A 14,357-nucleotide genomic window follows, 5' to 3' on the forward strand; every position below is an offset into this window, starting at 1 on the left:
ATTCACAGGACTAATCTACAAAACAAATTTACACTGTGTTCAAGGAACTCCTTTTAGCAATGCAGTAAATACCTTCCAATCAAATATGTTTGTTTCCAATCAAATGACTGAAGAGTTCTACGATACTTTCTCACGTTTAATAGTTGTCAGCAACTTGCAGTTAGTGCCTTAGCATTTCCCTATTTGTAAGCATGTCCACCCAAGACATCAGGATTATTTCATGGAATTAATTTCTGCTCCTTTAAAAGCAATGACAAGCTCATTCTCGGGCTATCTGAGAGAAAAGAAAAGAAAAACAATACATCCCTGACAAACACCCCCCACAAGCTTTCATATTTTCAACCTGGTCTTCCGGTATTTAATTTCAATAATTATTCCCAAACGTTAACATCCAGTCGAATGCTGCGATAGCAAGAAATATTTCATTGTTACCAAAATACTCCTTTATTCAAACTGTGACTGATATACATACATATATGTACGAGGGCCATCCGGAAAGTAGTACCCGTTAGCGCCGCATGAAGCGCTGACGACTCGGGTAGCCGCTGGGCAAGGTCAGACCGCGTCAGTGGCTTGTCTGCCTGCTCTGTGCAAGGTTGCGTGACACTAACATTGGCTGTGTTGTGTCTGTGATCGTTTAAAATGTTTAGACAAATTGAGAACCCCGCCAGTTGTGAAGTGAGGGCCCTGATTAAATTTCTTAATGCACGAAACGTTCGACCTTTTGATATTCATCGCCAATTAACGGAGGTGTATGGAGACAATGTGATGGACGAGTCATCTGTTTGGTGCTGGTGTCGCAACTTCAACCTGGGGAGGGGGAATACACACGACGAGGAGCGTTCAGGGAGACTATCTGTCATTACAGACCAACTGCTGAGCGCAGTAGACGAATGCGTGAGGAACGATCGGCGCGTCACAATTGATGAACTCTGAACATTTTCCTAATGAGTCTCGAACAATTGTTCATGAAATTGTCAAAGACCATCTGCATTATTCGAAAAACTGTGCAAAGTTGGTCCCTCGCATGCTTACAGAGGAGCACAAAACCAAGCGTATGGCTGCAGCACTGACGTTTCTGGGACGTAATTCCGATGAAGGAGACTCTTTCCTGACTCGTTTCACTACTGGGGACGAAACATGGGTTTGTTATGCATCACCTGAGAGTAAACGACAGTCAATGGAGTGGCATCATGCTCATTCACCAACCAAACCAAAAAAATTCAAGACAGTTCTGTCCACCAGAAAACTCATGGCAACCGTTTTCTGGGATACTGCTCATTGACTTTATGGCCCGTAGAGACACAATTAATGCTAATGCGTATTGTGAAACATTAAAGAAATTACGGCGGGCAATACAAAATCGACTGTAAAACCTTTTGACTTTCTGGCGGGAAAAAATTTGACAGCGATGAAGAACTTAAACAAGCCGTGACTACGTATCTCAAAATGCTGGCAGCGGAAGACTATGACGCTGGAATACAAAAACTCGTCCCACGTTATGACAAATGCCTGAATTTGCTTGGAGATTATGTGGAGAACTAGCGTAAAGTATGCTCTTTCCAATAAAATATGTATATTTGTTATATTTACTCCTGTGTCTTTATTGCACAAACGGGTACCACTTTCCGGATGGCCTTCGTAATAAATCATCCTGACCCGTATTCATACCATCAGTGTGATTTTGCTGTTGATGGCTGAGGCTGTAATATCTGGGCAACTAACACTGTTCCTGTGTGATAACAGCAAAGAGAACAGGGTCCTCCATGTCCATGGCTTTGAACTGATTCACAATAGCTAAAATATAACTGAAAACACTCAAAGAGATGAAGCCCAATGATAAAATTTAAGCATGAGAAACATTTTAACATACGTGACCCACTGGATGTAAAGGGGGCCAAAGTTAGCAATGGAAGTTTTACAACAGGGCTGAAGAAAATGTCTGGGGTGTAACACGTGCGTTTCTATGTTTTGACTCCTTGCACTATCTGTAATTGTGTTTTTCTCAAAATACACAAGAACCTCGTTTATACGGATTAAGAGGGACTGGAACTGATCCAAATTATCGAAAATCCGGATAATCCCGAAAAACAAAAAAACAAATACAGTATATGTTGTGTTTATTTGAGTCATCAGTCCATAGACTGGTTTGATGCAGCTCTCCATGCCACCCTATCCTGTGCTAACCTTTTCATTTCTACGTAACTATTGCATACTACATCTGCTCTAATCTGTTTGTCATATTCATACCTTGGTCTACCCCTACCGTTCTTGCCACCTACACTTCCTTCAAAAACCAACTGAACAAGTCCTGGGTGTCTTAAGATGTGTCCTATCATTCTATCTCTTCTTCTCGTCAAATTTAGCCAATGTACAATATAACTATTTATAATAGTTTATTTAAATCCGCCTTGATCAATACACTCATTAAATGAAAGAAACATTATTTATTAAACCATACATGTTTCGGGAAATCTCAACCATTCCCTTCATCAGTGGTTAGATCAAAGAATAACATAATATGACACAATCTTTTGTTTTACAATTTGAAGGAGTATTGTGTCCCAATACATCATGTCAAAGAGTAAAGAGAACTTATGAAATATGGTTGAAATGAATCATAAATTTACAGACATTTCCAATGACATGAAATTATTACATTCGACCAAAAAGGGAAAACTAATGAATGTTTTGGAAAATTTAGAAATTTAACTTACACAAAAATGTAATTCTGAATCAAGTTTAAATGAGAAAAGTACAGAAGATAACCCACTGTTTAGGCTAGCATATAATCATTTAAGGAACAAAAAGAAGAAAAGAAGAAAAACTTGAAGATCATAAATTTGTATAGTGTTTCTCATTCAGTTCAACCAAAATTGTATGTACTGATCATTTTTATAATATTTCATAAGTTCTCTTTACTCTTTGACATGATGTATTGGGACACAATACTCCTTCAAATTGTAAAACAAAAGATTGTGTCATATTATGTTATTCTTTGATCTAACCACTGATGAAGGGAATGGTTGAGATTTCCCGAAACATGTATGGTTTATAAATAATGTTTCTTTCATTTAATGAGTGTATTGATCAAGGCGGATTTAAATAAACTATTATAAATAGTTATATTGTACATTCAGACCAGTCAATACGGACCAAACACAATATTAACCTATCATGGTTAAGTTTATTAACAAAATTTAGCCAAATCGATCTCCTCTCACCAATTCGATTCAGTATCTCTTCATTCGTGATTCGATCTATCCATCTCACCTTCAGCATTCTTCTGTAACACCACATTTCAAAAGCTTCTATTCTATTTCTTTCTGAGCTAGTTATCGTCCACGTTTCACTTCCATACAATGCCACGCTCCACACAAAAGTCTTCAAAAACATCTTTCTAATTCCGATATCAATGTTTGAAGTGAGCAAATTTCTTTTCTTAAGAAAGCTCTTCCTTGCTTGTGCTAGTCTGCATTTTATGTCCTCCTTACTTCTGCCATCGTTGGTTATTTTACTACCCAAGTAACAATATTCATCTACTTCCTTTAAGACTTTGTTTCCTAATCTAATATTTCCTACATCACCTGCCTTCGTTCGACTGCACTCCATTACTTTTGTTTTGGACTTATTTATTTTCATCTTGTACTCCTTACCTAAGACTTCATCCATACCATTCAGCAACTTCGAGATCTTCTGCAGTCTCAGATAAAATAACAATATCATCGGCAAATCTCAAGGTTTTGATTTCCTCTCCTTGGACTGTGATTCCCTTTCCAAATTTATCTTTGATTTTCTTTACTGCCTGTTCTATGTAAACATTGAAAAGGAGAGGGGACAAACTGCAGCCTTGCCTCACTCCTTTCTGGATTGCTGCTTCTTTTTCATAGCCCTCGATTCTTATCACTGCAGACTGATTTTTATACAGGTTGTAGATAATTCTTCGTTCTCGGTATCTGATCCCTATCATCTTCAGAATCATAAATAGCCTGGTCCAATCAACATTATCGAATGCCTTTTCTAGATCTACGAATGCCATGTACGTGGGCTTGTCCTTCTTGATTCGATCCTCTAAGATCAGACGTAAAGTCAGGATTGCTTCACGTGTTCCTACATTTCTTATGAAGCCAAATTGATCTTCCCCCAACTCAGCTTCAACTTGTTTTTCCATTCTTCTGTAAATAATACGTGTTAAAATTTTGCAGGCATGAGATATTAAACTAATAGTGCGGTAGTTTTCACACCTGTCAGCACCGGCTTTCTTGGGAATAGGTATAACAACATTCTGCCGAAAATCGGATGGGACTTCTCCTGTCTCATACATCTTGCACACTAAATGAAATAACCTTACCATGCTGGATTCTCCTAAGGCAGTCAGTAATTCAGAGGGAATATCATCAATTCCAGGTGCCTTGTTCCTATTTAGGTCACTCACAGCTCTGTCAAACTCTGACCTCAAAATTGGGTCTCCCATTTCATCAGCATCAACAGCCTCTTCATGTTCCAGAACAAAATTATCTATATTGTTACCTTGATACAACTGTTGGATATGCTCCTGCCATCTTTCTGTTTTGTCTTCTTTCCCTAGAAGTGGCTTTTCATCTGAGCTCTTAATATTCATGCACCTAGATTTCCTTTCTCCAAAGGTTTCTTTGATTTTCCTGTATGCAGCATCTACCTTTCCCAGGACCATACAGCCTTCGACATCCTTGCACTTCTCCTTCAGCCATTCTTCCTTAGCTACCTTGCACTTTCTATCCACTTCATTCTTTAATCGCCTGTAATCTTTTCTGCCCTCTTCATTTCTAGCATTCTTGTATTTTCGTCGTTCATCAATCAGGTCTAGTATCTCCTGAGTTATCCACTGATTCTTAGTTGATCTTTTCTTCCTTCCTAACATTTCTTCAGCAGCCCTACTGACTTCATTTTTCATGGCTCTCCACTCTTCCTCTACTGTGTTTCCTTCGGCCTTTTCATTTAGTCCTTGTGCAACATGTTCCTTGAAACAATCCATCACACTCTTTTCTTTCAACTTGTCTAGATCCCATCTTTTTTCATTCTTTCCTTTCTTCAATTTCTTCAACTTCAGATGGCATTTCATGACCAACAAGTTGTGGTCAGAGTCCACGTCTGCTCCTGGGAAAGTTTTGCAATCCAACACCTGGTTTCTGAATCTCTGCCTAATCATAATGAAGTCTATTTGATACCTTTCAGTGTCTCCAGGTCTCGTCCATGTATACAGCCGTCGCTTGTGGTGTTTGAACCAAGTATTGGCGAGGACTAAATTATGGTGAGTGCAGAATTCAACCAGCCGACTTCCTCTTTCGTTCCTTTGTCCCAATCCAAATTCTCCTACTGTGCTACCTTCTCTTCCTTGGCCTACCACTGCGTTCCAGTCTCCCATCACAATTAGATTCTCGTCACCTTTGACATATTGTATTAAATCTTCTATCTTCTCATATATTCTTTCAATTTCTTCATCATCCGCTGAACTAGTAGGCATATAGACCTGCACTATTGTGGTGGGCATTGGTTTGGTATCTATCTTGGCGACAATAATTCTTTCACTATGCTGGTCGTAGTAGCTTATCCGCTGCCCTATTTTCTTATTCATTATTAAGCCAACTCCTGCATTACCCGTTTGATTTTGTGTTGATAATTCGGTAGTCGCCTGACCAAAAATCCTGTTCTTCCTGCCAACGTACTTCACTTATACCAACTACATCTAACTTTAGCCTATCCACCTCCCTTTTCAGATTCTCTAACCTACCACAACGATTCAAACTTCTAACATTCCACGCTCCGACTCGCAGAATGTCAGTATCCATCTTCCTGATGATCGCCCCCTCTCGTGTAGTCCCCACCCGGAGATCCGAATGGGGGACTAGTTTACCTCCGGAATATTTTACCCGGGAAAAAGCCATCATCAGTACATCATTCATACAGAGAGAGCTGCATGTCCTCGGGAGGTGGTTACGGCTGTAGTTTCCCGTTGCTTTCAGCCGTGTAGCAGTATCAACACAGCTAAGCCATGTTGAGTATTATTACAAGGCCGTATCAGTCAATCATCTAAACTGCCGCCCTTGCAACTACCGAAAGGCTGCTACCCCCCTTTCGATGAACCATTCGTTAGTCTGGTCTCTCAACAGATACCCATCCGATATGGTTGTATCTGCGGCTCGGCTATCTGCATCATTGGGACACGCAAGCCTCCCCACCGCCGCAAGGTCACATGGTTCGCAGAGGAGGACAGTATATGTTATATAATTTATTAACATAACTTGTACAGTAATCCTTTCTTCAATTGTAAAAAAAAAAAAAAAACATATAAGAACACTTCTCTTACATTTACTACTCAGTTTTATGGAGAAAAATAAATTTTTTCAATTTTACATTTCTTTGGGCGCAGGACGATCACAAAGACACTTTACTAACATCAGTTCTACCGCTGTGTTTTCAGTTTAGGATTCTAAATAGGCCATCAGTTTGTCCAGCTATATTTTTACCTCTCCACGAGTCATTGTTTCTTCTGATGGAGCGCCGGTTTCATTTTCGAATTCACCATCAGTGAATAAGTAGTGTGTTGCATTCAGAAGAGCGTGGGTTCAAATTCCACCTTGGACATCCTGGGTACGGTTTTCCGGATGGTACCTTTGTCCATGGACGAATTACTTCCCATTCCTGTCCTTAAATATCCTTGGCAGAAAAAAACATTCAAGAAGAGTCAACCCCATAAAAGAAATATTGTACAAGTAAAAATTTTTTATTACTTTTGATCTGGATAAACCGGAGATCTGGATTAATGAGGTTCTTGCGTACAGTTCTCTTAATAGCAACAATCTTCTGAAGTATTGAATCTAGAAGCATGAACTCGTTTTTTAAAATGCTCACTATCTTGTGCCACAAAAATATCTAAAATGAAAAATCTGACTAAGTACCTTTCTGTGCCATGGGTCACATATGAGTTAGTTAAATCCTCTCATAAACACAAAATTACATATGAAAGTAAAATCCACTTCTTTCGCCCCTTGTTCATCTGTAAAAATGATCATTGATGCTTATTAGCTAGTCATCATCGGAGAACGGACATATGAAGGAAAATCATAACACCCACGCAAATATGAATACAAACACGATATGGTCATCAGCAATGCCTGGTTCAAGAAGTGTGGTTAGTATCTGAGCACATACTACAGTGGCATTAAATCAGCAACATCAAAACATCCCGGTTTCCTGGAACTCGAGAAAGCTTTCAACCACGTACCACACGACTTGATAAAACATAATTTTGCTTTATGTCCCACCAACAGAGATAGGTCTTATGGCGACCGCTGATGAGGTACAAAAGGACTATGAGGGGGAAGGAAGCGGCTGTGGCCTTAATTAAGGTACAGCTACAGCATTTGCCTGATGTGAAAATGGGAAACCACGGGAAGCTATCTTCAGGGCTGCTGACAGAGGGGTTCGTACCTGGCCAACTCGCTTGGTAGTGTCTCTTGTAAATGAAACCACAATGCAGAGTGATTCTGGGGAGTTCTAGTAGCCTGTGTATTCTTTAGATGAAACTCACAGGTCTGGGTTTTGTTGGAGTTTGGTATCACAGTGTTCTTTCAGGCCATTGGTCAGCTTCTGTTTAACTGTTTCAAATGGTCTGGGGGAAACATATAATAATGAATGAATGAATGAATGAAATGATTGGCTTGGCTTGGGCAGTGACAGCACAGACATCTGCATAGACGAAACACTTTATTCCTTTGGGAAGTGCTGGTCATTGAGCAATGAAGGGGCAAGCACACTTCCCTGACTTCTATGTTCCCCATCTGCTTTTTCCCTAGAATTCTATTTCATATGAAATTTCTGATCATACAGGTAAGTGATGCTGTAGAGTTTCTGTATTAAACTGCCAACAGTTCTACAAAAGCAGCTCCTGTAATTGGTTTTCTATGTTTTGAGTCAATTTCAACACTTGAGATGTACAGCTTTGAACTTTCATTCATTATAATTCTCATTTCCAAGATTCCAGGAAATAGTCTCCTGCGAAATACGTAACAGAGCGACCTACCAAATTTGTAGTGCCCATTAAATACTGCCTGCAAAAAAATAGGCAAGGAAGTGTAGCAATGAAGTGCACGCTGCCAAGAAGACTTGTGTTTCGAACATTTCATCAATGCCAAATAACTTTTGCTTTACCTTCACCACACTTGGAAAGGTGGGGGTCAAAAAAACTCCCACATCATACAAACCATGTTTTGGCTTGTCAACAAATTACCTGCCCATTTATAGGAAATAAATGACATTCCCAGTAAGAGGCCATAGCTTTCTGCCGGCAGACCGTGTGTCGCGTTGAGAAGCACATTCGGACAACACCGATTATTACACAAAAGGAAGAATATCAAACAATTTACAAGTAACACGGTACTTTACCAACCTTAGGACAGGAGTCTTACACAATATTAAACCCCTCAGAGAGCCCTTCAATAAAGTCCCCAGAATAAGGTACATAAAACGACGCAACTTCAAGAAATACACCGTCATTCAGGGAAAAGGACAGCAGAGATGCATAAAACATTATTCCTAGTAAAATACTACAGGAATTACAAGCATGAACCTGTTGAGGAAATGAAACTGTCTTGCATTTTAAAGAGACGTAGAAACCATCCACAGACATTGGACATTGTACAAGTAGTGTGTCATCTGAGCAGCCAAAAAAACAAGATGTGCGAGGTTCGTTGGTCAGGCAATTTGGAAAGGACGGGGCAACGGATGCTTGTTTCCTGTGGTACAAGGAAAAGCTTTTTTTTTTTTTACGTCGCACCAACACAGATAGGTCTTATGGCGACGATGGGACAGGAAAGAGCTAGAACTGGGAAGGAAGTGGCCGTGGCCTTAATTAAGGTACAGCCCCAGCATTTGCCTGGTGTGAAAATGGGAAACCATGGAAAACCAGCTTCAGGGCTGCCGACAGTGGGGTTCGAACTCACTATCTTCCGAATACTGGATACTGGCCGCACTTAAGCGACTGCAGCTATCGAGCTCGGTAAGAAACAGCTTAATGATGGTGAAAATCACAAAGACGATGCAGATGAAAAGCAAGTACCCGCAGATGAGCAGTGTGATTGTTTGGAAGATGAACTGCCAGCGATAATTTAATATTAAATGTGTTTGTTGCCTTGTGTTCCCAGGGCGGGCAGATTGAAGTCTGATAACTGCAAACAGTCGAATCAAAGCCAGACATATTTTTGCACGGAATGCCCTGGTTGTTGCATAAACATCCACTGAAGGGACAATAAGGTACTGCATCGGACGTTCTGTTTCTATAGGGCCTGCTTTGAATTTCTACCACATTCAGCAATTGTGTAACCACATGATTAAGTGGCTTTTTCCTGGCCTCACGTGTTTCCCAGGAGTTATCTTCTTTTTTTTTATTTGCGCATTTCAGTTGACGACGTAAGCGGTATGTCCTGTGTTTTGGTTAACATGTTTGTGTGACAACATGCATTTCTCCCATATCTCCCCCCTGCACCTCAAACACGCGAATACAGTAAAAGTGAAATTATCGGTTTTTGTTCCGGAGCTCCTCAATTACTAGAATATCTGTTCGGCATGACATAAAATAGTCCTAGTGTATCTCCAATAACTATGGGAAATCTCGCACATATAAGCAAACCGACTTTAAAACAAACATCATGTAGTGCAGGTACAGGTGGTTGTACTGCAATCTAAAATACTGCAAGGAATGAACATAAAGAACACTACTTGTTGAACATCGATTCTATAGCAAAAACATAATTAGATACCCTTTCAAAGCATCCAAATTAACTTCAATACAGTGTGGAAATAGTTCCGATACCTAACCTATACACAACATTCAACGATACCTAACCTATACAGATAATTCAACGACTACATTCACTATAACACAATTAAAAACTTATTACACAATACATATTAGCGAGTTACTTTTCATGTATAAATCGTTGACTACTTCTACCTGTTCATGTACTCTTCTAGCATGCCTTAAAATGGCAATGACATCTCCCATAAGATTGATCCGCATGTCCTTTAAAATTTCTTTGTTCAAATCAAGTAACATGTCCATCCGTATTCTATTTTCAGTGAACGTAAGGGCATAGGTTGCAGCTGCTGACGACGGAAGACCGGCATCTTTGAAAAACTTGATCCAAGAATCTAGAAACGAATGTAAACAATAATTCCAGCTATCAGGCCAATATGATATGAATGAAAATATCTTCAATAATCTGCTCTGAAATTATATCAGAAGCATAATAAAAAGATTTCAGTTTTACTTTAAACATAATAGGAACCAAACATGTGTCTTATTGGAGTTAATATAAAGGAATACAACAGTTTCGTTAAGTTACCTGTTCCAGTCACCGCCATTTTCATTCTCATATTACAGGAGTTGTACGTCAACCCAAAGGGAACGAGCCCGTCAACCAATCAAAAGTCTCAAAACATTTTCCTAATTGAAATTGTGTTTGGAATGCAGAATCGTTAGTTGGTAAATTTTTTATTGATCATTTAGATGTAACATAGCGAAAAATTCATAATTAAAACGTGTATGAGCTAATAAAACAGCCCACGTAATCTTTTCCCTGACTTTCGTTGTACTTGGGAATTTTGCCACCTAGCGTGCTGCTGCATAGTTCCCCCCACCCTAACCCCCTCCTACCCGCTGCTAGCAAGTTTTCGAGTGGGACGACAGAGGTTACCCCGCAGGAGGGTTTTGTACGGTGTGTGAGGAGGTGTGACGCCCTGCCTCGATTTTCTGCCGTGGAAGGGACTTTTCGACACTATCAGCCGAGATAAGCTATGACCGATCTTCAAATGAACAATATTGACCAGTTTGGAGACGGCTACATGGAGCAAGAAGAGGAATGGGAACGTGAGGGTCTCTTAGACCCAGCATGGGAGAAGCAGCAAAAGAAGGTAAGCCACGCCAGCCTTTGTATTAGCATCGCTAGTTCTTTTTACTCTGTGGCATAATAGCGCCGATTTGTATTTTTATTTTTCGTTTTGCTTTCAATGTGTCACATTTACAGATGTCGGTTGGGACGCGCCCGTGAATCTCACTTTTTATGCACTGGCATATTCTTCAGTAGTGCTGCAGAGTAGTATTCGCAATTACATGTTGCTTTGTTTTCTTAGAACTGTGGATGACATAGTAGGCGTGGCTGAAATGAGCTTGTGACTCTCTTTCATATAGGAATTTCTAAAGTGCGCTTCAGAAATGAATGAGACCTACCGTCCGTATTTGGACAACCAGTTGTTTTAAATTGTCTAAAATTAAAAAAAGATACTCCAGAAGCACATTGTGTCCTGGCGCGCTTACCGCTTATACTTGTACTGGGTTTGTTTTCAATTGACCAGCCTGTATTCTCGTTCCAGCTGTACATTAAATATGCGAATAATGATGCATCGTGTCACCGAATACGTGATTATCTTGCAAGAGTTAAAATTATTGCTCGTACCGGTATTGAGCCAAGCGCAGTTATTCGATGCCCTTAGTCATCTTCTATTTGCGGCGTTCTAAATTAAGACCAGCGTCGATAGTGTAGTCTGTATGGTTGCTATATTTTGAATGTAATGGACAGTGATCGTTTTACTTGCATAATAGATGTTGAAAATATTTATATTACAGATTTTTTTTTAAAATACCGTTACAAATTTTAATGATGTAAGTGTATTGTAGAGCCATGTGTGGAATAGGTGCCCAGTTCACCCCCAGCATGAGATACAGATATAGAATGACATTTCTTAGGGTGGAAATGTATAAAATGTTAACTATTACTCCCCATGCTCTCTTAAGTCTCTTCTAGAACTGGGACTGTACTAAACCTTGAGGGAATAAACTTTCAGGGTGTCCAAGCTACTTCCTGTTATAACTTAGTGTGCCCTACACTGCATTTCTCTCGTACCACTTCAAGTAATTTTGTCCTGATGGGGATCTGTAATCTGCCAGCAAATCTACCAAGATCTTTTTTTTCCCCAGGATGTTGTCCCCTACTTCATGAACTGCAACTGCTTACAATCAACTGCCGTGAGAATCTCCAATTGCAAACTTTACATTTGTTGCTTTGAGTAATCTTTGTCAGTAGCTGGTAGGCTATTGTACTTTCAATGGCTGAATTTGGATTGCTTTCACATCCCTGAATTACTTCTCTCGTGTCTTTTTTTTCTTAATAGTAAGAGGCATGGTCCATGGAGTGGAACTTTCTCTGATCCTGCCAGAAGCATTTTTTAGAATTTTCTTCTTGCTTACACCACCTATTTATTTACATAATCTTCCTTTACCGGGCAAGTTGGCTGTTGCGGTTAGAAGTGTGCAGCTGTGAGCTTGCATCCAGATGATAGTGGGTTCGAACTTCACTATCGGCGGCCATGAAGATGGTTTTCCATGGTTTCCCATTTTGATACCAGGAAAATGCTGGGGCTGTACCTTAATAATGGCCACGGCTGCTTCCTTCCCACTCTTAAGCCTTTACTGTCCCATCGCCGCCATAAGACCTCTGTGCGTCGGTGTGACGTAAAGAATATTTGAACTGCAAACATAATCTCCCCTTTGAAATGTCCCACAGTAAGAACAGACATTTTGATATTGTTTAAACTGGGATCAACCATGGTGGATGACACTATAGGTTTGATATTGCTCATGGCAGTTGCACTTCAAAATGCAGGGAGAAGTGTCATGCTCCATACATTGTTGTTGTTGTTGTTATTATTATCATTATTATTATTATTTATTTAGCTATTGACCTCTAGTATACTCTGCACCCATGTGACAAACTTAATTCATCCTTCAAACTTCCTGCCACATTATTAGCAAAATAAGTAATACAGTCTTGATAATTCAGTCTTGATAATTAATAGGCCTAGAACTTTTTGAGAAATTTTCTGTAAATATTGAGTGATACCATAACAGATTCTCTTTCCAATCCTTCCTGTAGCAGGACCAGTTGGAATTGAGTTTTCCAATTAAATTTACTTCCTTTTTCACAGAAGTTATGCAATATAAATCATCCAGCAGTACATCTTCAGTACTGGTACAACAAAACCATGAATAATTTAAGCAGCAGAATCTTATGAATCTTGCCTCATATTACATGTTAAAGACTGTTCACTGCTGCTGCTTAGGGCCCTCTCTATCTTTACTTTATAAAACATAATGAAACTGTCATTTTCCAAACTAGCATTGTGAAGAACGCTGGTTTTGGGGCTGAAGTTATTCCGTAACACATCACTCTCTTAATTAAACACAGATAATATGTCCTTACCAATTGAAGACATGGATGGAAGAAGGGCTTAAGTCAGGTTGTGTCGTTATTCGGTAAATTGCATATATACATTCCTTGGTGGCTGTTCTAGATACTACCTAAATGGCTTCTCGGTAGTGTCAATAGATGGCGTGTGATGTGCTATATTGAGTTGCGCCGTTCTTCCAAATATTGCTCGTGCCCGACTTAAAATACACTCCAATGCTGACTTACGGCGAGCCAGCACTCATCACTCATCAGAAGCGAATCGGCTAACGCAGGAGTAATGTCAGGAGGAGAAACATCTGATATTTCAGCAGATGACAGTGAATATATACCAAGTGAAACCTCAGATGATTCGGATACCAAATCCTTACAATCCGAATGTTCTGCCGTTCTCAGCCCAGTGTCATTTGCAACATCACAAACAAAAGCATTTTAGTTTTCAATTCAAAAGTATGTCATATTATGTTACTCTCCTGAAGGAACTGTATCAGGAAGCCAGACTTATAATATTACGTTTCATGACAAATTTCAGTTATTGAAGGATATAAAGTCTGTAGATACTTTGGATAGTATCCCAGTCCCTCATGTAGGTATTGAAGCCGGGAAATTAAAAGATGTTAAAGATTTAGTAAGCTTTATATGCGCAGATGCACGTGCATGGTTGGAAAATATTTTCCGGGGAGCTGAATCTGTGGGAGTAGGAAATTCTCGATATAGTGGCTCCCCTAATAACATGTTGTGACCTGTCAAATGTTCTAACCTGTAAAAGTTGTCTACATGCTTCCAACAATGTACATAACATTAATTTTCAATGAAAATGTTTCTTGAAATTGGAATAAGGGCGTAACTCCAAAATACAAAACAGACAACAAACCACAAAATTTATAAATATTTTTGATGTACATATTATGAAATAATCAAGAATATAGTTATGTATAATATCCCAGAATTCTGTATTTCTGAGAGAAGTGTTTGATGTTATAATTCTTTAAACTCATTTATCTCGAAAGTGTGTTTTTTGAGTTGCGCCCTTCTTCCATCCATGTCTTCAATTGCAGTACGGTACACTGAAAAGTT

At 39.4% G+C, this 14,357-nt stretch overlaps 2 protein-coding genes across 5 annotated transcripts in view; one reads left to right on the forward strand and one right to left on the reverse strand.

Moving 5' to 3' along the window:
- The window catches only part of LOC136883058 (uncharacterized protein C19orf47), a 282,706-nt gene extending 272,072 nt beyond the window's left edge, over window positions 1-10,634 (reverse strand). For both annotated transcript variants that reach the window (XM_067155204.2, XM_068229576.1), the window contains exons 1-2: window positions 10,383-10,634; window positions 9,992-10,188 (exon numbers count right to left, since the gene is read on the reverse strand). In XM_067155204.2, coding sequence (XP_067011305.1) covers window positions 9,992-10,188; window positions 10,383-10,413 — 228 coding nt within the window. In that variant the 5' untranslated portion in view covers window positions 10,414-10,634. The remainder of the gene's footprint in view (window positions 1-9,991; window positions 10,189-10,382) is intronic.
- Window positions 10,635-10,707: 73 nt separating this feature from the next.
- Window positions 10,708-14,357, forward strand: part of Actn (alpha actinin) — a 332,703-nt gene continuing 329,053 nt past the window's right edge. For 2 of the 3 annotated variants that reach the window (XM_067155202.2, XM_067155200.2), the window contains exon 1: window positions 10,709-10,950. In XM_067155202.2, the coding sequence (XP_067011303.1) occupies window positions 10,834-10,950 (117 nt within the window). In that variant the 5' untranslated portion in view covers window positions 10,709-10,833. Of the gene's footprint in view, window positions 10,951-14,357 lie in introns of all 3 variants that reach the window. The other variant, XM_067155201.2, reaches the window with a different exon arrangement.

This window comes from Anabrus simplex, chromosome 11 (genome assembly GCF_040414725.1).
Source record: "Anabrus simplex isolate iqAnaSimp1 chromosome 11, ASM4041472v1, whole genome shotgun sequence".
Classification (NCBI taxonomy): domain Eukaryota; kingdom Metazoa; phylum Arthropoda; class Insecta; order Orthoptera; family Tettigoniidae; genus Anabrus; species Anabrus simplex.